The 20,271-nt window shown below is 38.3% G+C and overlaps 3 protein-coding genes across 4 annotated transcripts; all 3 read left to right on the forward strand.

Annotated features, from left to right (window-relative positions):
* Positions 1–243: 243 nt before the first annotated feature.
* LOC131944911 (cytochrome P450 2U1-like) lies at positions 244–8,468 on the forward strand. Of its 2 annotated transcripts, none has more exons than XM_059305794.1 (4): positions 244–341; positions 4,874–5,127; positions 6,033–6,147; positions 6,666–8,468. In XM_059305794.1, the coding sequence occupies exons 2-4, from the start codon at positions 4,916–4,918 to the stop codon at positions 7,836–7,838; spliced, it is 1,500 nt and encodes a 499-aa protein (XP_059161777.1). In that variant the 5' UTR covers positions 244–341; positions 4,874–4,915; the 3' UTR covers positions 7,839–8,468. The 2 variants fall into 2 exon arrangements, with proteins under 2 accessions (XP_059161777.1, XP_059161776.1); XM_059305793.1 differs by lacking the exon at positions 244–341 and adding an exon at positions 863–931.
* A 1,744-nt stretch (positions 8,469–10,212) lies between these two features.
* Positions 10,213–13,281, forward strand: LOC131944933 (cytochrome P450 2C3-like). Its single transcript, XM_059305837.1, has 4 exons — positions 10,213–10,313; positions 10,496–10,723; positions 11,391–11,505; positions 11,989–13,281. The coding sequence occupies exons 2-4, from the start codon at positions 10,530–10,532 to the stop codon at positions 13,174–13,176; spliced, it is 1,497 nt and encodes a 498-aa protein (XP_059161820.1). The 5' UTR covers positions 10,213–10,313; positions 10,496–10,529; the 3' UTR covers positions 13,177–13,281.
* A 2,046-nt stretch (positions 13,282–15,327) lies between these two features.
* LOC131944934 (cytochrome P450 2G1-like) lies at positions 15,328–19,048 on the forward strand. Its single transcript, XM_059305838.1, has 4 exons — positions 15,328–15,521; positions 15,833–16,051; positions 16,391–16,505; positions 17,021–19,048. Exons 2-4 carry the CDS (start codon positions 15,855–15,857, stop codon positions 18,191–18,193), a joined length of 1,485 nt encoding a protein of 494 aa, XP_059161821.1. The 5' UTR covers positions 15,328–15,521; positions 15,833–15,854; the 3' UTR covers positions 18,194–19,048.
* Positions 19,049–20,271: the final 1,223 nt, after the last annotated feature.

The following is a 20,271-nucleotide window of genomic DNA, read 5'->3' on the forward strand; positions in this document are numbered from 1 at the left end:
CACGTCAATCAAAAAAAAAAAAAACGACAGAATATTCCAGAAGCCTTGCTACAACTTTGGGCACATTACATGTAACTACAAACTACAATATATCTCGGCCTAGGTGCACCTGTATCTTTTACTTTTACCCATTTTTGCGCACGACCCTTGCATGCAAGTGCGCACGCTCAGACAAAAACGACACCAGTTTGCGCACGCATCTTGAGGAGAGTGCAAAAGTGACTAAACTGACGGGCCAAGTTCAAACTTTTATTTATTACTGCCAAATTGGAATTGTGAAAACATCAGAGTAAAAAAAAAAAAGAATTCAAATGTTGTTTTAATATTCGCCACAAACCACGGTAAGACTGCTAACACAGATATTTTTTTCGAAAGTTGTGACGGTTTTATAATTCCATTAAACGCGGAATATTGACTTTTTTTGCATCAACTTTTTTCATTGGTTAGATTGTATTTTAATTTTCACATCATTAACCAGTACTAAAGTTGACCCTGTATGATTGTCTTTTTGTAATCTCTACCACGATTGGTCAAAATTAAATTTCCATTTCTCAAAACAAATTAATTATTATAAACCCTACTACTTGAGTTCTTCCTTTAAAAAACCTCAACAAATTAGATAAATTAAGTGCAGTTTTTATCGAAAATTTAGTTTTAAAAAATTTATCAATACCAAGATTTGATAAGAGGTTAGGAGGTCATAAGTAGTGTTCGCATTCTCGGATAAGTTTACGTTAAATTCACGACTTAAATCCCATTCATCTCTCACGGAGAAGTGACTACTGTTAATCGTTGACTAGTAAACGCTTCATAAACAACAACAAAACTACTGCGCGTCTAGATTAAGTTTAGTTGAAAACAGATCTAGTCGGGGGGTTAGTAGTTTCATTCAGACTATGAGCGAGCCTTGTGCGTAGTTATCAAAACACAGGTAGGAGTATAAACACGATTTTAATTAACCTGGGAGGTTTGGCTAATCTTACAGTTCGTTGGATATATTTTCTGTTAACAAAGTAATTAATTTTTAAACTTTTTTGTGTCATTCAATTACCTATGTTGTTTAATTATCTTCAGATATTCTATACTTTCACAAGTCAATTTAACGCGTTTGATTTCGATTTTCTCAGTGTAATAAAATGCCATGTTTTTAAAATAACTTTAATATTAGCTATGTTTCACAACTGCAATTATAAACATTAACGATAATTAAAAATGTTTAATATTTAACACATTTTGCTTACAAACCCACCTCCACAGACGCTCATTTTTCAACTGATTAGAATTGCAATTCAAATTTTAGTTTTCTGACTTGTGTAGTGTTTGTTCCTTTAATGTAAATTTGTAAGCATTTTACAAAATAAATAATAAAATTGGGGTAAGGGAATTTTTATACCGGTGTCCGATTATAGAATCTTCTTTAAAAAACTGTTAGGTTACAGGTTGTTAACTAAAATACGTCTCGCTAATGTTAGTGCTAACCCTATTCCTTACCCTAGCCCCAACCCTAAAACGTATAACCTTAATTAAGTTCTTCCCATAAAACTAGTCGAGATTACAATACTACCAACAATCTAACACACCTATTTTTTGGAAGAGTCTATTATCGGACATAGGTATCCTCAAACATCCAAATATTTCTTGCAGACACAGAACACTGGAATACCATTATAGTGTTGTTGTTTTTTATTCATCTTTTTCTAGATACTCACATTGTTTTAAATCTCTTTGTGCAACATCTGAATGTATTTCCTTAAATCTCCTGTATATTATATTTATATTGCAATAATTGGCATTTTAATACATACACTAAAGCGTGTTGCTAACTTTTATGATAATTGTACAATATGATATAGCAGGTTACTAACCAGTTATATGTTTATATACTGTCAGAAAATATGTCAATTCCCTCTGTTGATGGCAGGTTCTTGCTGGTTAATTCCCTCTGTTGATGGCAGGTTCTTGCTGGTTAATTCCCTCTGTTGATGGCAGGTTCTAGCAAGTTAATTCCCTCTGTTGATGGCAGGTTCTTGCTGGTTAATTCCTTCTGTTGATGGCAGGTTCTTGCAGGTTTATTCCCTCTGTTGATGGCAGGTTCTTGCAGGTTTATTCCCTCTGTTGATGGCAGGTTCTAGTAGGTTCATTCCCTTTGTTGATGGCAGGTTCTTGCAGGTTTATTCCCTCTGTTGATGGCAGGTTCTAGTAGGTTCATTCCCTTTGTTGATGGCAGGTTCTAGTAGGTTCATTCCCTTTGTTGATGGCAGGTTCTTGCAGGTTTATTCCCTCTGTTGATGGCAGGTTCTTGTAGGTTCATTTCCTTTGTTGATGGCAGGTTCTAGCAGGTTTATTCCCTCTGTTGATGGCAGGTTCTTGCAGGTTAATTCCCTTTGTTGATGGCAGGTTCTAGCAGGTTTATTCCCTCTGTTGATGGCAGGTTCTTGTAGGTTAATTCCCTCTGTTGATGGCAGGTTCTTGTAGGTTCATTTCCTTTGTTGATGGCAGGTTCTTGCAGGTTTATTCCGTCTGTTGATGGCAGGTTCTTGCAGGTTAATTCCCTTTGTTGATGGCAGGTTCTAGCAGGTTTATTCCCTCTGTTGATGGCAGGTTCTTGTAGGTTAATTCCCTCTGTTGATGGCAGGTTCTTGTAGGTTCATTTCCTTTGTTGATGGCAGGTTCTTGCAGGTTTATTCCGTCTGTTGATGGCAGGTTCTAGTAGGTTCATTCCCTTTGTTGATGGCATGTCAATGTTAGGATGAAACAGTTAAAAGAAATAAATAATAAAAATTATATTGAAGCTTACATATTTTCAAAGTTTTATTTTGATAAAATACTTGGATAAAAATTTTACTTTAAAACAATTTTTAAAATTTTATTGCCAAAATTTATAAAGTAGGAAAAAAAAGCCGTACATTTTATATAAGAAATAAAACATTGTACATCAATTTTAAATAAGTCTGATTGAACAGAGCTTTGAAAACTAATGTCTTCGGGTATTTTTGCTATACAAATATCAACTTTATATTTAAGAGGAAATGCAACTTTTTGAGGCACAGCAAAGACGAATTATATAGGCTACAAAATACTAAGACTGTATCCCATTCCAAAAAATTAAGATTTCAAATTAACCATGTGTTAATAAAATTGAAACTTTAATACAAATACAATCTTACATACAGTATTTATGAAATTCTAAAAGATATCATTCTGCAAATGAAAGAGATTAAAAAAAAATAATTCTCAGCTCGTTAGAATTAATCCCACACCTCTCCTGTAATTAAACTCTTGTAATTTAATTTGTGTCTATTTTAAGAATGGCCGCTAGATTTTCAGTTCTGCTTTCACACGGCAGACGATACACTCTGGCACCAGCAGGTGTGCGTGTTACATTTCTGCTAATTAATCTAACATTTAATTTAAAAATTACAATTACAAAACTCTGATTTCAGAAGTCTTCTATGTCAAGGCGGGGTCAGGCTGACCCAGGACTACTTTCTATTTCTAGTTCAGATAATTGAAAAGCAAGTAGATCCACATTAGTATGCTGTTGTTTGAAGAAATGAAATTAATGTTTAGCGCCCAGTTCTGTAGCCGGGTTTAGCTGTTTAGTTCTGCTTAGTTTTAGGTTGAAAATTTTATACTAATCATTTGTTTAGAAAATAATTAGTAATGGCGTCATTGACATTGCAATGGTAAAAGTTCCTAACTGAGAATATTTTAAATTAAATGGAAAAAAAATACCAGCGAACAGTAGGCCTATATTTTTACTAGATGGTCAGATTACAATATATTTTAGCCACAATTTTACTAGCGAGTATATGTGCAGGGGTGGGGGAGATTTTTTAAAATCATGTTCAGTCATGGAAGTGGTTATTTAGCAGCCCTATTTTGTGACTGCAGTCTTTTATTCTAGAACGCAAATGGGTGAAGGGTTTAAGTGATTGAACACGCATCAAAGGCCAGTGTAAATAAGTATAGTTTTAGTATATGGATACATGTGGTTGCCTTCTAGTTCATATTAAGACACTGTAACATATGACCATATGCACTAATTAAAAAAATATATGACATAAATATAAACATAGAATATGTTATACTAGTGTTTAAAACTTAAGCAAGTGTAATTTAGTTCTTTTAGAACGTTACTTCATATGCGTTTCATACATTATTTTATAATTATTGTCGTTAAACAATTGTTATATAATTTTTTATTGTATTTTTTTCACCACCCAATTTAGAAGCAGATAAAATTTTGTGAAAACAACGCTACAGTCGCATACACTATAAAATGTTTAGTTTCGTCCACAATTTAATAAAATTATAAGATATTATTGCTAATCCGAAAAGTCTCGAGTTCGAACCCTCGGGCAGATGAGGCTCGTTAGCTGGGTACAGCCACTCTTCTAGGAGAGACAACTCCAAAATTAAACAACTGCTGCCTTGTAGTTTGTTCTTGGTTGGACAAAGGCTATGGAAGCAAATCCAAAAAGAAAAGCAGGCTGAAATCGGAGTCAATGGCCTCAATGGCGCATAAACAGTTGACACGTAACGCTTAATTGTGTTGGGGGCGTGGTCGAGTCGGCAAAAAGCTCATGGTTGATAAATTCGAACAAAGTCTCGATTTCAAACCCACTGGCAGATAAATCTCGATCCCCTTCAACACTAATAATTAAGAACGAAGAAGAAGAAGAAGATAAGATATTAAGCATTTAAAAAAATCAACATAGAAACCAAATTTTGTATGATTTACGAATTATACAAAGTTGTATTGTGAATGGCTTTGAACGAGGAACTAATATTTCATGTCAGATTTCAATTAAGGGACGCCATCCTGCCTGAATTAAATTCAATCCTTTATTAATTCGGTTATCTCCCTCAGATTTCCACCTTGTCACATCCAGACCGTCGCGACCAGTCCGCCATGTCGGTTGCCATGGAGATCAGCAGCTACACTCCCGTGCTGCTATCTGCGGTGTGTCTACTGGCTGGGTACATCTGGCTCCGGCGCCCCAAGCCCCACGCCCCACCCTGCCCGAGGCGACCCCTGCCACTGCTGGGGAACATGTTCCACATCCCTGCCAACCCCCGGGCTGTCTTCAAACAATGGCGACAGGAACACGGCGACATTTTCTGGTAGTTTACGTTTTTTTTGTTCTGATGTCTAATTTGTTACGTCTCTGGTTGTAGATGTGATTGTGTCTTGACTTCTCTAATGACTGCTTCGATGTATGAGATAATGATTGTGATTGTGTCCATGATTGTTTATCTATCATTGTGTCCATGACTACACCTATGAAATTGTCCATGATTTTGTCTGATTGTGTTAAATGATTATGCAAATGATTACGTCAATAATTGAAATAGTGTTTGTGTACGATTGTCAGTGATTGTGGCAATCATAGTGTCAAAGATAATATTAAGGATTGTGTCTATATTGTGTCTATGTATGTGTCGGTGATTATGTTAATAACTGTGTCTATCATTGTGTCTGTGATTGTGTGAGTGATTATGTTAATAAATGTATCTATGATTGTGTCTATGATTGTGTCTATGATTGTGTCTATGATTGTGTCTATGATTGTGACTATGATTGTGTCTATGATTGTGTCTATGATTGTGTCTATGATTGTGTCTATGATTGTGTCTATGATTGTGTCTATGATTGTGTCTATGATTGTGACTATGATTGTGTCTATGATTGTGTCTATGATTGTGTCTATGATTGTGTCTATGATTGTGACTATGATTGTGTCTATGATTGTGTCTATGATTGTGTCTATGATTGTGTCTATGGTTGTGTCTATGGTTGTGTCTATGATTGTGTCTATGATTGTGTCTATGATTGTGTCTATGATTGTGTCTATGATTGTGTCTATGATTGTGTCTATGATTGTGTCTATGATTGTGTCTATGATTGTGTCTATGATTGTGTCTATGATTGTGTCTATGATTGTGTCTATGATTGTGTCTATGATTGTGTCTATGATTGTGTCTATGATTGTGTCTATGATTGTGTCTATGGTTGTATCTGTTGACAGTCTGTACATAGGACCCACCACGATGATCATCCTCAATGGCTATGATGTCATCAAGGAAACACTAATTAAGAGAGCTAATCAGTTCTCAAACAGACCGGATTTTTACGTTGATCAGGTTAGTTAATTAAACCTTCCGGACACTTGATGTAATGAAACTTTAGTGTCACTAAAAAAAAAGTTAATTTTATTAAATGTTTATGTATTTGGCCATTATCTGTTGATACTTATTCAACATGTTTGACTAAGATATTACATGTAATTAATATAGTAATTTGTAAACATAGCTAGCAATATATCTACTTTGTGAATGTACTAATGAAAGACCCGCACGCATTATGTTTTTCCTTTACACCCGATGTCTTTCCTTTACATCCGATGTCTTTCCTTTACACCCGATGCATCTCCTTTACACCCGATGTCTTTCCTTTACACCCGATGTCTTTCCTTTACACCCGATGCATCTCCTTTACACCCGATGCATCTCCTTTACACCCGATGTCTTTCCTTTACACCCGATGCATCTCCTTTACACCCGATGCATCTCCTTTACACCCGATGTCTTTCCTTTACACCCAATGCCTCTCCTTTACACTCAATGCCTCTCCTTTACACCTAATACCTGTACACTTGCAGGTGGTCGGGGTACCCAACATGGGGGTCATGGCCGCCTCCGGACCCAACTGGAAGGAACAGAGGTCCGTGTCTCTCGCCATCTTGAGGAACTTCGGCATGGGGAAAAACGTCATGGCCGAGAAAATTCTAGAAGAGATCAAGTCCTACCTGGCTCTGCTCGATTCTTACGACGGCGAGCCGACGGATATTCGAATACCGACTAACATGAGCGTCGCTAACTTCATCTGTTCGATGATGGTCGGGGAACGATACGATTACGACGACCCCACTTTCCAGAAACTCATCTCTCTCATGAACTACACTATTTCTAAAGTTCAAGGGTCAAGTATTTTAAACCTGATACCGGCCTTGCAATATTTACCCGGGGATTTGTTCGCGGCCCACAAGGTCAAGGATGCGGTTCTGGAGATGCATCGAATATTCGACAAGAGATTCCATGAGCTGAAAGACAATTTGAAAACTGACGACTCGGCAAGTTTCATCGCGTCGTACCTGAACGAGAAAGAAAAAAGACAAAACGCGGGGTTGAAAACGTACCTCGACGACGCCAACCTCATTAAAATTGTGGTTGAGATTTTCGGCGCCGGGTTCGAGACCTCAAGCAGCACCATTTTGTGGTGCGTTCTTTTCATCCTGCACAACCCGCACGTTCAGGAGAAGATTCACCAAGAACTGGACGCCGTGGTGGGCAGGGAACGGACCCCGAACATGCAAGACAAGCCGAATCTGAAATACCTGACCGCCGTTGTCATGGAGACCCAGCGTCTTGCCAGCGTGGCCCCGCTCGGGGCGCCCCACACCTGTTCAGAGGAGACGCTTCTGCGGGGGTTCAACATCCCCAAAGACGCCTACATCCTGCCCAACCTGGACTCGGTCCTGCACGACCCAGCCGTCTGGGGTGACGATGTTGACCAGTTCCGACCCGAGCGGTTTCTCGACTCGGACGGTCACGTGACCAAACCCGAACACTTCATCCCGTTTTCCGCTGGCCGGAGACTGTGCCTGGGGGAGGGGGTGGCGAACATGTTCCTGTTTTTGTACCTGTCCTCCATGTTCCACAGGTACACCTTCGCCCCACCCGACCCGTCCCACCCCCCACCCTTAGACGACATCTTCGGTATTGTTGCCGCGCCGAAAAATTTCAAAGTCAGTATTACGAAAAGAAAGGGATAGAACTCATGTATTAGAGAGATTACAAAAATTATCAGAGTTATCGAACCTTTATGAGTTTCAAGTCTTTGTGATGTACACACTTTCGATTTGATTCAAACAGCTCAGCAAAGAGACATCGAATGACGTGATCAAATTAACGCGGATGATTCATTCCCCGGTGTAAAAGAACATGCAATCTATAACAATCAGTGATTGAAATTTTAAGTTTCACTTCCTATTTAATTCCATGGATGCACTTTAATGAAATTTAGCGGAGATTATAATTTCGAGGCTGAGTTGGATCATTAGTAAATGCGTTAATTGTTTTTTTTAAATTATGTAGCAGTAACTAAAACAGCACAATTAAAGCTGCTACAATCTAGGTCCAGGGAAGGTCCTTTGTGGACATGGCTACACCTGGACCTGTTACTGTTACAGGTGCACTGAATTCCCGGTTTTCTTTAAGTTATTACTAATTTATATCTATAATTATTGAATATATTTTTTACCAAAAATGGAAACAAGGTTGATCTAAAATAAACTGCTTAATGTGGTTGGTCAAAGGCACCTACTTCACACAGTCGATTTGACTCTGATGGTTTTGTTGATTTTTGTGTGGTGTGGGTGTGGTGGGGGTGTGTTGTTGGTGTATTGTGGGTGTGTTGAGGGTGTGTTGGGGGTGTTTGATTGGTTGATTGGTGTATAATGAGTATAATGAGTGTATATGTAGTGTAATGTTGGAGTGTCCTAGGAGACTAGAGTCAGCAATGTAAAAAAATGTTTATAATAAAATCTAATTCTTATAGAGATTACCGTGTTGTTATTTCTAAGCAGATTTTGTCGTGCACTTAGATTTCTACTGAAACATTTATTGATGTGATACAGAGGCGTAGCGACCCTTCCTCACCCCCCCCCCCTCTCAAACTTTCGATTTGCACCCTCCCCCACCTCAAACTTTTAATCTGCACCCCCCCCCCTCAAACTTTCAATTTGGCGCCCCCCCCCTAAGGTCAGCGCCCGGGGACATGTGTCCCCACCGCCCCCCCCCCCCCCGCCCCCGCTACGCCTCTGATGTGATACCAATATTCTGACAGTTTTAAAATACGGACTCGCTAAAATTATCCCTAGCGACTGCAATGTGTCCTATTTGGCAAGTAGAATCAAAACTTTTTTTTTTAAATTTAAATCGCAAAAGTTTATTTTGATAAGCAACTTACTAAGCGTCATATCCAACTCATAATTAGCTTCACCGTCTTTGCCTTAAGCTCTAACGTAACTCTTCTGCCTTTTTACCATATCCGTGCCAAGGTTTGTGGCACTCGGTTTGACTGAAGCAAGTATTACAAAGACCGGCCGTGTATTAAGGTAAAAGTGAAAACAAGTCTTCAAAGAGACACAGCTAAAGACCAAAAAAAAAAAAACGCAGGAATCTTACAACGTGGAAAACACTAGTAAACCACCGTTATGTTAATTTAGTTTCATGTAAAATTCAGTTTCAAATATTAGCGGGTAGCATCCATAGGCGGCTTCCACCTTCAGATGTTTATGTAAGAGTGGGTAGGGGGGGGGGGGGTTGGACAAGCACCATACCAGCTAGATTCGCTAATGGAAGAATCAAACCCGTCTACTCAAAGGTAAAGCAGAATATATTGCAAGGTAGATAACTACAGAATCTCGCATCGTATTTGTTTTACATTTTTACCTCCCTTATGTATGACCGCAATTAGCTAACAGTTGTTACAGGCAGCAAATAGACTGCAATTATTGTGCATATTTAATTTAATGTTAAAGATGACTAAGGATGGTTGAAATTATCGTAATAATTCTGCAAAATAGTAATTAAATTTGTGTAATCGACTTTATAAATTATGGAAAATTATACCTATACAATCATCACACAATATTTTAAGTAGAGTCTATCTTTTTCTATGTCCTCGGATTGTGCGGTAAGCACTATGCACAGCCGCCTTTGTTTTCCCAAACGTGTGTTAGGTACCCATCAGAGCTGGTTGGACTCAGGGACGTACGTTCTCCTATTGAACCACGCCGCCCCTTATTTGTGTATCAAGACGTGGATTTATTTTCAAAAGTTAGTCAAGAAAAAACAATTTTGAAATCATCCACATAAACCATTTAAAATGTGGTGCTGCATCTAGCCGTTAATTACGCCACATCTTTACCCCCAACAACAAACGTGTTGACGAAGCTAGAACAAGGTCAATGTCTCTTTTGTCCACGCTATGTGTGGGTGAGGACATGACTTCTCCCCCCCCCCCCCCCCCCCCCCCGGTCAGAGATGTACTTTTATCTAGTTTTATCTAAGATGTTTACAACACCAAACCTCAGTTAAAGCTAAGATAGAACTCTCTCGCTGTCACTGATCGTGTGTCGTGAATCATGGTAGAGAAACAAACTTTACAATAGCGACTTTTCTTACTATACCCGCGACCCGCATCATTCAATTTGGTGGATAAAATAACGACATAACAAGTTAAGGTGAGGCTATGTGTGAATACATTTCTTGGGATATTCTGCTGATGTTTTTTTGTGCAAGTACATTTTCATTTCGAATTTCCCAGGTTTTAATTTAATTTAATTTCTTTTGCTTTATCTATATAAGTATGTGCTTAACGCAACACTGGTATCAGGAGAATGATATTATTTGAATTGATCTTTAGCTTACTTCCCGTGGCTAGACTTGGATAAGCTAAGATGATAGATCTGATCAACGCCGTCTTGACCATTGCGGTTTTGGTTCTAACCTGCTTGTGGTTTAAGCGCCCCAAACAAAATCTACCCCCGTACCCCACCCGTCCCTTACCTCTACTCGGACATTTACTCACGCTAGAGGACAACCCAAGGTCACAGTTCAAGACATGGCGGGAGGAGTTAGGGGATATTTTCAGGTCAGTATGAGCTTAGTATCTGGTGTGTTAGGCTCATTTTAATGGGGTTGTGTGTAAAAGTGTGGGGGGTAGGCGGTTGTGTGTAAAATGTGTGGGGAGGTGATTGTGTGTATAATGTTAGGGGAGGTGGTTGTGTGTAAAATGTGTGGGGGAGGTGGTTGTGTGTAAAATGTGGGGGGAAGTTGTTGTGTGTAAAAAAGTGTGGGGAGGTGGTTGTGTGTAAAATGTGGGGGGTGGTGGTAGTGTGTAAAATGTGGGGGAGGGGGAAATTGTGTATAAGGTGAAGAGAAAGGTGTAAAGTTGATGGGGGAGTTGATTTTGTGGGTGGCGGGAAGGGGGGGTGACAAAGATGTATGCAAAGAGTGGGGGAGGTGGTTTTGTGTAAAGTGTGTGTGTGTGGGGGGGGGGTAGGGTGGACTGGTTGTTATGTGTACCGTGGGTGGAGATAGGTTGAGGTTCTTGTTTTCATTTTACTTATTCCTTTATTTACATTTAATAGCACTACAATAAACAAACCCCTGAGTCTCAAGTCCACATTTTATAAAACACCACCGTCGATTTCACCTATACTGTATACATCCACAACACTATACTTCGTTACTTAGCTGAAACAAAAGAACTTAAATCTCATATTGTGATAACATAATTGAACCTGTCCTTTAACCAGTCTACAGATGGGGAGTGAGCTGCTGGTTATAATATCTGGCTATGACCTTATTAAAGAACTTTTTCTCAAACGTGCCGGGGAATTCTCAGACCGTCCAAAACTCGCTTTTGATCAGGTTAAATTTTTTTCTTTCTGTTTCCTTTTGTCTTAAGGTATTATTAAGTTAGATGTATTTTACATTATTATAATCCATTATACAAACTTATAAAAGTTAAGTAAGTTTTTAAGTAATCCGTAGGTGGAGTAATTTTAAGGTTGAACGCTTTTAAGAGAAGATAAAGTAGTGGCCTTTTTATCTTTGATCACGGAATATAAAGACTGCATGGACATCGGAGATTATTGGGTTAGAGACGTCCTATAAACATGACCGTCATTCAGTGACGTCCTATAGACCTAACCGTCATCCAGTGACGTCCTATCGAACTGACCCTCAATCAGTCAACTTCAGACTTATGACGATTATCACTCTCATTTTACTTTGACGATATGGAGTAACATACACCAATCAATGATTGCGGTTTTATTGTTGTCTTTTAAAGATACAAAATACATTTCTATTTAAAATAAAACGTTTAATATATTTTTTTTTTAAACATAGGTAAATCCTCTACCGGAGAAAGGCATAACTTTCTCAAAAGGAAAAAGCTGGAAAGAACACAGAACTGTCGCTCTGCACATTTTGCGAGATTTTGGAATGGGTAAAAATATACTGGCTGGCAGAATCCAAGAGGAGGTCACTCACTTTCTCGACCTGTTGTCTGAGAGCTGCGGCCAGCCATCCGACGTCCGAGTAGCCACGTACGTCAGCACAGCTAACGTCATCAGCTCCATCGTCCTGGGTCACAGGTTCGACTACAAGGACGAGAGGTACCAGGATATGATCGCCAGGTTCTCAAAGTCCGTCTCCGCTGATAATTTCAACAGCCCGGTTAACTTCTTCCCGTGCCTGAGGCATCTTCCTGGGGATTTCTTTCACGTGAAGGAGATGAAGAAAGCAGTCAAGGACCTGTTTAAGTTTATTCACTCATTTGTTCAAGAGAAAGGTTACATCGAATACGACGAAAATAATATCGATAATTTTATCGCTGCGTACGTTAAGGAAATGACTTTAAAGAAAAGTAGGGGAAAGTTAACTTTTTTGAGCGATGAAGGTCTTATGAAAGTGGTGTATGACTTGTTTACTGCAGGTATGGAGACCACAAGTGCAACAATAAACTGGTGCCTGTTGTATGTGTTAAATTACCCGGATGTTCAAGCTAAAATATACCAGGAAATGAAAGAAAAAATCGGATCTGACAGGCGACCGTGTATTCAGGATAAACAAAGTCTTGTCTATTTAACCGCCGTGATCAAAGAAACGCAAAGGTTATCAAGTATAGTGCCAAACAGTGTAACTCACACCTCTCTTCATGATGTGACCGTCCGAGGCTACACCATCCCTAAAGGAACTTACATCTCACCCAACCTGGACTCTGTCTTACACGATCCAAAGATCTGGGGCAATGACGTCATGGAGTTTAAACCTGAAAGATTTATAGACCAAGACGGGAAGTTAAAAACTCCTGAAGAGTTCATCCCCTTCTCGATAGGTCGTCGTGTCTGTTTGGGCGAGTCCCTGGCTGTCATGGAGTTGTTCCTGTACCTCTCATCAATCTTCCACAGATTTGAGATTCTGCCAGCAACTCCGGGCTCGCCGCCTCCAATCAAATACAAGTTTGGCATCATCGCCGTCCCGTTGGCCTTTCAACTGAGAGCAGTAGAGCGAAGATGGGAACATGCCGTGTAAAGACATTATGGCTTCAAATAAAACTGTCGTTTTTGACTGTCACAGAACAGTACATTGTATTTCATGATCTTTTCCCGTTCGTACCCAAGACACATGAGGCAGAGGAAGTAGAGTTCATCGGCTTGAGAGACCTCAGCATATGAAGGGATAGTGTGGTCAACACTATACCAGCCGCCTTTGTTATCTCTGAGTTAGGTACCCACCGGAGCTGGGTGGACTCGGGAACTTTCTACTGATTTGTTTCGAATCTACATTATATTTATATGACTAAAATTATTTAAAATACTTTTTAAAAGTATTATTCTGTGAAGAGACAACGCCGTCGTACAGTAAAGCACACAACTGCTCCAGTCTCCAGTTTCCCGACCGAAGGACTACCCTGCATCAACTTACCTGACGTTAGGAAAATTTAAACAACTACTGGATATAATGCTGATAACACTATCCTATAAACTGCTGAAGTCCCAGAAATAAATAGACTTTCTTCAAACGGTCTATGGACCGTCAGGTCCGAAGGGGTACCTTTTTTACTAACTACATACACTCGAATAAATCATACTTTGCCTGTATTTGTTCATATATTATATTTTTTGTGAATGACAATTGTGTTTTAGTTTTTATTTCAATGTGATAAATAAAGTAAACAAAGAAGACGGTTTCCCGACAATGTAGACATTATTTCAATGACAGATCACCAGCATTTGACGTCATTTAACTATCAGATAGTCTGCTTTATAATCGGATATTCCGAATGAATAATCTGGTTTGCAACTCATAACTTACCTGAATTTTAGATTGTACACAACGCAAACCAAATAAGTGTTACCCAAAAACAACATTTTAAGTACATAAAATCTCATTCTCTATTAACGTGACATTTTAGTATAAGCTGCCCTAAATTTAAGACAGATTTTCTTAAAATGGTCCTAGACTAACTCCGCCTCCAGATCTGTCTTGGGTGCCCTCGCTTCCGCTTTCCCTGAGGGTTCCACTCTAGCGCCTGACGAGTCACACTAGAGTGAGCCTTTAGCAGTGTATGCCCCACCCAGGGCCACTTCCTACTTCTTAAGTTCTAGTTGGTAACTAAAACTTTAGATTTCATTTTAATTTAATTATATATAGAATACTGAATAGTGTAACTGTAAATTTTTAAATTATTTTCTTTGCTAGCTTTTTCTTGTAAAAATAAATACAATTAATTATTATTTTAAATACATGTATATCATTAACTTAACTTTTCAGTATTAAAAAACCAAAGCAAAAGTACTATTTATAGATCAGCCGTGTCAGTGACCTCAATATATAAATGGAAAGTGTGGTCAGTGCAGTGCCTGACAGACTTTGCTTGTGATTGGGATGCCCGTTAGGGCTGGGTGGACTCAGGGATCCGAACACATGACATTCGGGTTAGCAGGCGTATTTTCTACCATCCAACCACCAGAGTTTCTTCCAGACTTTTTTCTTATGGGGGCACTTGATATTTTTTTTGGGGGGGGGGGGGGGGGGGTCTACATTTTCCGGTGGAGGGACGGACACTAGTAAAAGTATATGTTTACTATATAAATTCCATCTCGTTCGGGGGGGGGGGGGGTCTACATTTTCCGGTGGAGGGACGGACACTAGTAAAAGTATATGTTTACTATATAAATTCCATCTCGTTCGGGGGGGGGGCGGTAGACTTTCTTGGGGGAGGGGCGAACCCCCCCCCCCCCCCCCCCCCATCCCCGAAGAGATGCATGTCAGAAACTCTGCCAACCACGTCGTCCACAATTATGTAAACGACTTGAAAAAAAAATTTTTCCTTCTAAACTTTAAAAAAAAATTAAAGCTAAAATATTTTTCTAATCTAGACACCATTTTTCCCTTACTTCGTCCTTACAAATATCAACCGCAATAGTTCTCACGTTCCCTAGAGCACATCTCCACCACCTGACTCTCGCCAGCTGGAGGTACTTTTACACTAACCCTGACCTTGTCCTAGGAGAGTGTTTTAGAGTTGTCCGCAAACGAGACCTTAACTTGGTGTATTTATAGTTTACCTTAGTTTAAAGCTTCCCAGTGTATTGTATAGGCTACTTGGTGTATTTATAGTTTACCTTAGTTTAAAACTTCCCAGTGTATTGTATACTTCACTTGTGGAAAGCTGTGTTTGACTTCTGATAACGAATTAGTTATGAGATCTTTAAGTCAATAATTAGAACTGTACAGTAATTGACTTTCTATTCTTCTGAGAGTGTTGTTCTGATAGCTACAAGATAAAGCTTCTTATAAAAGCTGGACTGGATTAGACGCTAATTTATTTTAGTGACAACACCGAACAAGGAATATTTGGAACTTATAAATATGTAAGCTTTACAATAGTTTAAACCCCAGACAAGTTATATTAAAAATATTTTTTTTTTAATTTAAGCTTGTTGAAAACTTGCATTATTTTGTGAAGTTTAAATTTGTGGTTTCGGACCGTGCACGATATATTGTTCTTTGATTACAGGAACTCATTGTACGAACACTTATTTCTTGAAATAACACTGTAGGCCTAACCTTGCAATTAATAATTGTACTAAGATATTTTATTTTATGTATGCATATAGAAAATTTCCCCGTACATTTGAAATTTGAAATAAAAACTCCAACAAAATTATAATTATCTACCTAGCTTATTTAAAGATCCACCATCCATGATGCTTGACCTAACTACATGGATTATCACCACTGCCATCGTAGTCCTGGCCTGGTACATGCTCCAACGCCCCAAACCCAATCTCCCCCCATTTCCTTCCCGCCCCTTACCTTTTATTGGACATCTACTCACGCTGGGGAAGAACCCAAGGCCGACTTTAAAAAGATGGCAGGAAGAACTAGGAGATATTTTCAGGTAAGTTTTTCATTAACCAAGATTCTCACCCCACCCCTTAAAGACCGCACAACCGTCCACCAGCATTCGGACGAAATAGAAAAAAAAACATTTAAAAACAAAATATATACTTTAACCAAAATCTCACAGCCCCCCAACCCCAACGAATTTTAAGCCCCTCCCCCCCCCACCCTCAGAGAAAAATAAACACTGATTATTAGACAGGTGTATATTTACACGATTTGTGTTCTTAAACTATTCAAATAGCAGGCTTATATATCACTTAACTATCATATTTTAAACCAATATTCGCAATTCTAAAATTAATTAATTAATTAATTAATCAATCTTTTCTTTAAGCCTGTACATGGGGAGTAAACTGGTTGTGTTCGTCTGTGGCTATGACCTGATTAAAGAACTTTTTCTTAAGAGACCAGAAGAGTTCTCTGACCGTCCAAAACTTGCTGTTGATCAGGTAGTTTTAAATTTAAAATTGTTTATGGTTTTATCAATAATATATCAGCAGAATAAAACAACATTTTTAAAAAATATTATCTTCTCAATTTAATTTTATCAGCTTTGATTAAAGGCTACTTTGCTTGCAAGAAATTCGAGAGATCACATTTTATTCTAATATCTAAGCTTGATTAGTTTAATTCTGAACCAGGGCTTCTTTCATGCATATCTTTGGATAATTTATATGGAAAATATATACTTTTACCAGTTTCCACCCCCACCCCATCCAGGATTCGGAGAACAAAGTCTAAAAGAAACATTGTTCTAAACAGATCTATAGTTATTATAGAAGTATCAAAACCACATCACACAATTTAATAACTAACTAATTTATTCTATAAACAAAGCAGAAAATATTGCGAGAGTACTCAGTACAATTCATCATGTTAGCATCACAACTATATTTTCGTAACTTGAAAATGTAAATAACTTAGATTTAAGATAGATGACAAAAATTTTATTTTTTAAACACAGGTAAACAAATTACCCGAAAGTGGTATCATATTCTCCAACGGCGCCAAATGGAAAGAACAAAGAACTCTCTCGCTACACATTCTGCGAGAGTTTGGGATGGGAAAGAACATTTTGGCTGAAAAAATCCAGGAGGAAGTAAATAAATTCCTCGACCTGTTGGCAAATCTGAAAGGCCAGCCTTCTGACATCAGAGTTGCCACCAACATCAGCAATGCCAACGTCATCAGCTCCATCATCCTGGGACACAGGTTCGACTACCACGACCAGAGACTGCAAGACATGATCGTTCGTATCACGGCCGTACTCGCGGACCAACAAATCAACGGCGCGCTCAATTTTTTCCCAAGTCTTCGATTTCTCCCCGGGGACTATTTCCATATTAAGAAGACGAAAAAAATCGTGGATGATATTTTAGAGTTCTTGAAAGAATTTGTTGAGCAGAAAGGCGTGGTTAAGTATGATGAGAACAACGCGGACAATCTGATAGCTGCTTACATTAAGGAACTAAAATCTAGGAGGAGTAAAGGTCAGGAGACGTACCTGAGTGAGATGGAGCTTGTCAAATCTGTTTTTGATTTGTTTATTGCCGGCACAGAGACCACCAGCACCACCATCACGTGGTGTCTGCTGTACGTCCTCAACCATCCGGATGTGCAGAAGAAGATTCACAGCGAGCTACAGCAACAGATAGGAAACAACAGAACACCCTGTATCCAAGACAAGCCGAAGCTGGTTTATTTAAATGCTGTCATTAAAGAAACTCAGAGGTTGGCAAATATTGTACCACAGGCTATAACCCACACCTGTCCTCGTGACGTCACCGTCCGCGGCTACACCATCCCTAAAGGAACTTACATAACTCCAAACCTGGACTCCGTCTTACATGATCCTAAGATCTGGGGCGATGACGTCATGGAGTTTAACCCTGAAAGATTTATAGACCAAGACGGGAAGTTAAAAACTCCTGAAGAGTTCATCCCCTTCTCGATAGGTCGTCGTGTCTGTTTGGGCGAGTCCCTGGCTGTCATGGAGTTGTTCCTGTACCTCTCATCAATCTTCCACAGATTTGAGATTCTGCCAGCAACTCCAGGCTCGCCCCCTTCAATGGAATACAAGTTCGGTATTGTGTTAGCGCCTTTACCCTATCAGCTTAGACTTGTAGAACGGGTTTAGCGGTACACAACGGATCTGTATCTAAAATCTCTTAATAACCAAATACCCCACTATATAAACATTTTAATGGCAAAATACATACGTTTTTTTTCCCTCATAGAATTATGACTTATATCTAATATTTGAAACATAAAAGTAAAATCTCTGTTTGAATAAAAAAGATAATTTAAACTTTTGGACATTTGCAATGATTTGTAATATGATCTAATGTTAAAATATCCAATCTTTAAATTCTTTAAATTATTTGAGTTCATTACAGGTTAAAATCTAGGACTACTGAACTAAAAGTAGATTGACTATCCTTTATAACAATTGTTACGATTATTATATTCAGATAAATATCTTGCGCTCACAATACAACTTTGCATTTGTTACTGTAAACTAATTTATATTTAAGAATATAAAAATATACGAAAATATTTTCAATGTTTATATATTTTTAAATTCTTATTTGTAAACTAAATACACTCAACAATTTTTGTAAATGCATTATATTACTAGTTTATTTTTGTTATTTTGGAATAAAACTAGGAAATTTAAAAGGAATAAAAAAATATAATTTAAACATGAATAAAACACGCAGCTTTAAAGAAAGAGGCCAGATCTGCGATAAATCAATATTATATTGATATAAATAATCTTTCTTGAAATCTATTTGGTGGAGGTTTTGATTATTTTATGAACTCGTACTCTGAAAAAATAAGCACAAAAAATATTTTTAAAAGTTTTAAAATGTGAATGTATATAAATGGACATTTCTTTAAAATTTTCAAAAGCCTGAGATGCCACTTTTTCTAGCATAAATGACCAGCTGCTTATTTCAAAACATATGTTATTTTTCAATGATTTTGTCATATTTATATTGATTCCATATATATATATATATATATATATATATACACTTTCATATTTCCTTTAACAATATCTCAACGACAAATTCGAAAAATAAATTTGATAAATTTAATTATGACATGTTTCGTCGTTTTTTGTTTTTGTTTTTGTTACAACGAGAATGAAACCAACAGCTTCAGATTCTACCAGCTCTACAAGATTAGATAAGAACTGGAACTATGGAATAATATCAGCCCCTCTGTGACCCATCACGTCCATAAAACATTGGCTGTTGGCCACATTTGGTTGTAAACATACATGCCATGGAGCTGCCTCGTGGGCTGGGGTTGGTGCAGATAGGCCAGTGTCAGAACATGCGATGTTTTAAGTAGTTTACTGTGTGTTTAACGCTAGATATGGTGGGTTGGTGTGGGAGTGGTGAGGGGGTATAGCTTCCTTTCTGACAAAATATATCATTGGCATCAGTGTTTCTTCCAGACATTTTTCTCCGGGGGCGGGGGCACTTGAAATTTTCGGGGGGGGGGGGGGGGGCGGTAGACTTTCTTCGGGAGGGGGGGGGGGGGGCGGACACTGTTAAAAGTATATATTTTCTATATAAATTATATAAATTTCATTTCGTTCGGGGGGGGGGCGGTAAAAATTTTGGGGGTGGGGGGTTAGCCTTGAAGAAACTGTGATTGGTATAGAGCTTGAAAAACAAGGCTATACACGGGGGTTGGGGGGGGGGTGGAGTGGAACTAGCTTTTAACAAATGTTATTAAATATATAGAGCTCACAAAACAAGGTTATATATAGGGTTGGGGGGATGTTGGAGCTCCATTTTGAAACAAAATTTAATTTGTATAAAGCTATAAAAACCGCTGCTGTGTTCTACATATAATTTTCTGTAAACAAAGGCAAACGCAAAATAAACATGTCTACACGTTTTTCTCTAGATAAGACGATCTGGATGACTGGAATTCATAATGGCATTTTGGGCGTTCTTGTAAAGCTACATTTACATACTTTTTTAGTTTTAAATAACCTTTGTATAGTTTGTAGGCCTAAAATGTAAGAGTTTGGTTATGTTTAGGTATGATAGTTCAGGATTATGATGGTTGAGGTAGGCTTTTAGCCTTAATTAAAGTCAAAGTTAGATCTCGAGGTAGAGTTACGGCATACTTAAGGGGTTGTTAGTGTGTAAAGTTTTGAGAAAGTTTGTATTAACTACACCATTATGATTATTT

This window comes from Physella acuta, unplaced genomic scaffold (genome assembly GCF_028476545.2).
Source record: "Physella acuta isolate Inbredline_101_S28 unplaced genomic scaffold, ASM2847654v3 ptg000515l, whole genome shotgun sequence".
Classification (NCBI taxonomy): domain Eukaryota; kingdom Metazoa; phylum Mollusca; class Gastropoda; family Physidae; genus Physella; species Physella acuta.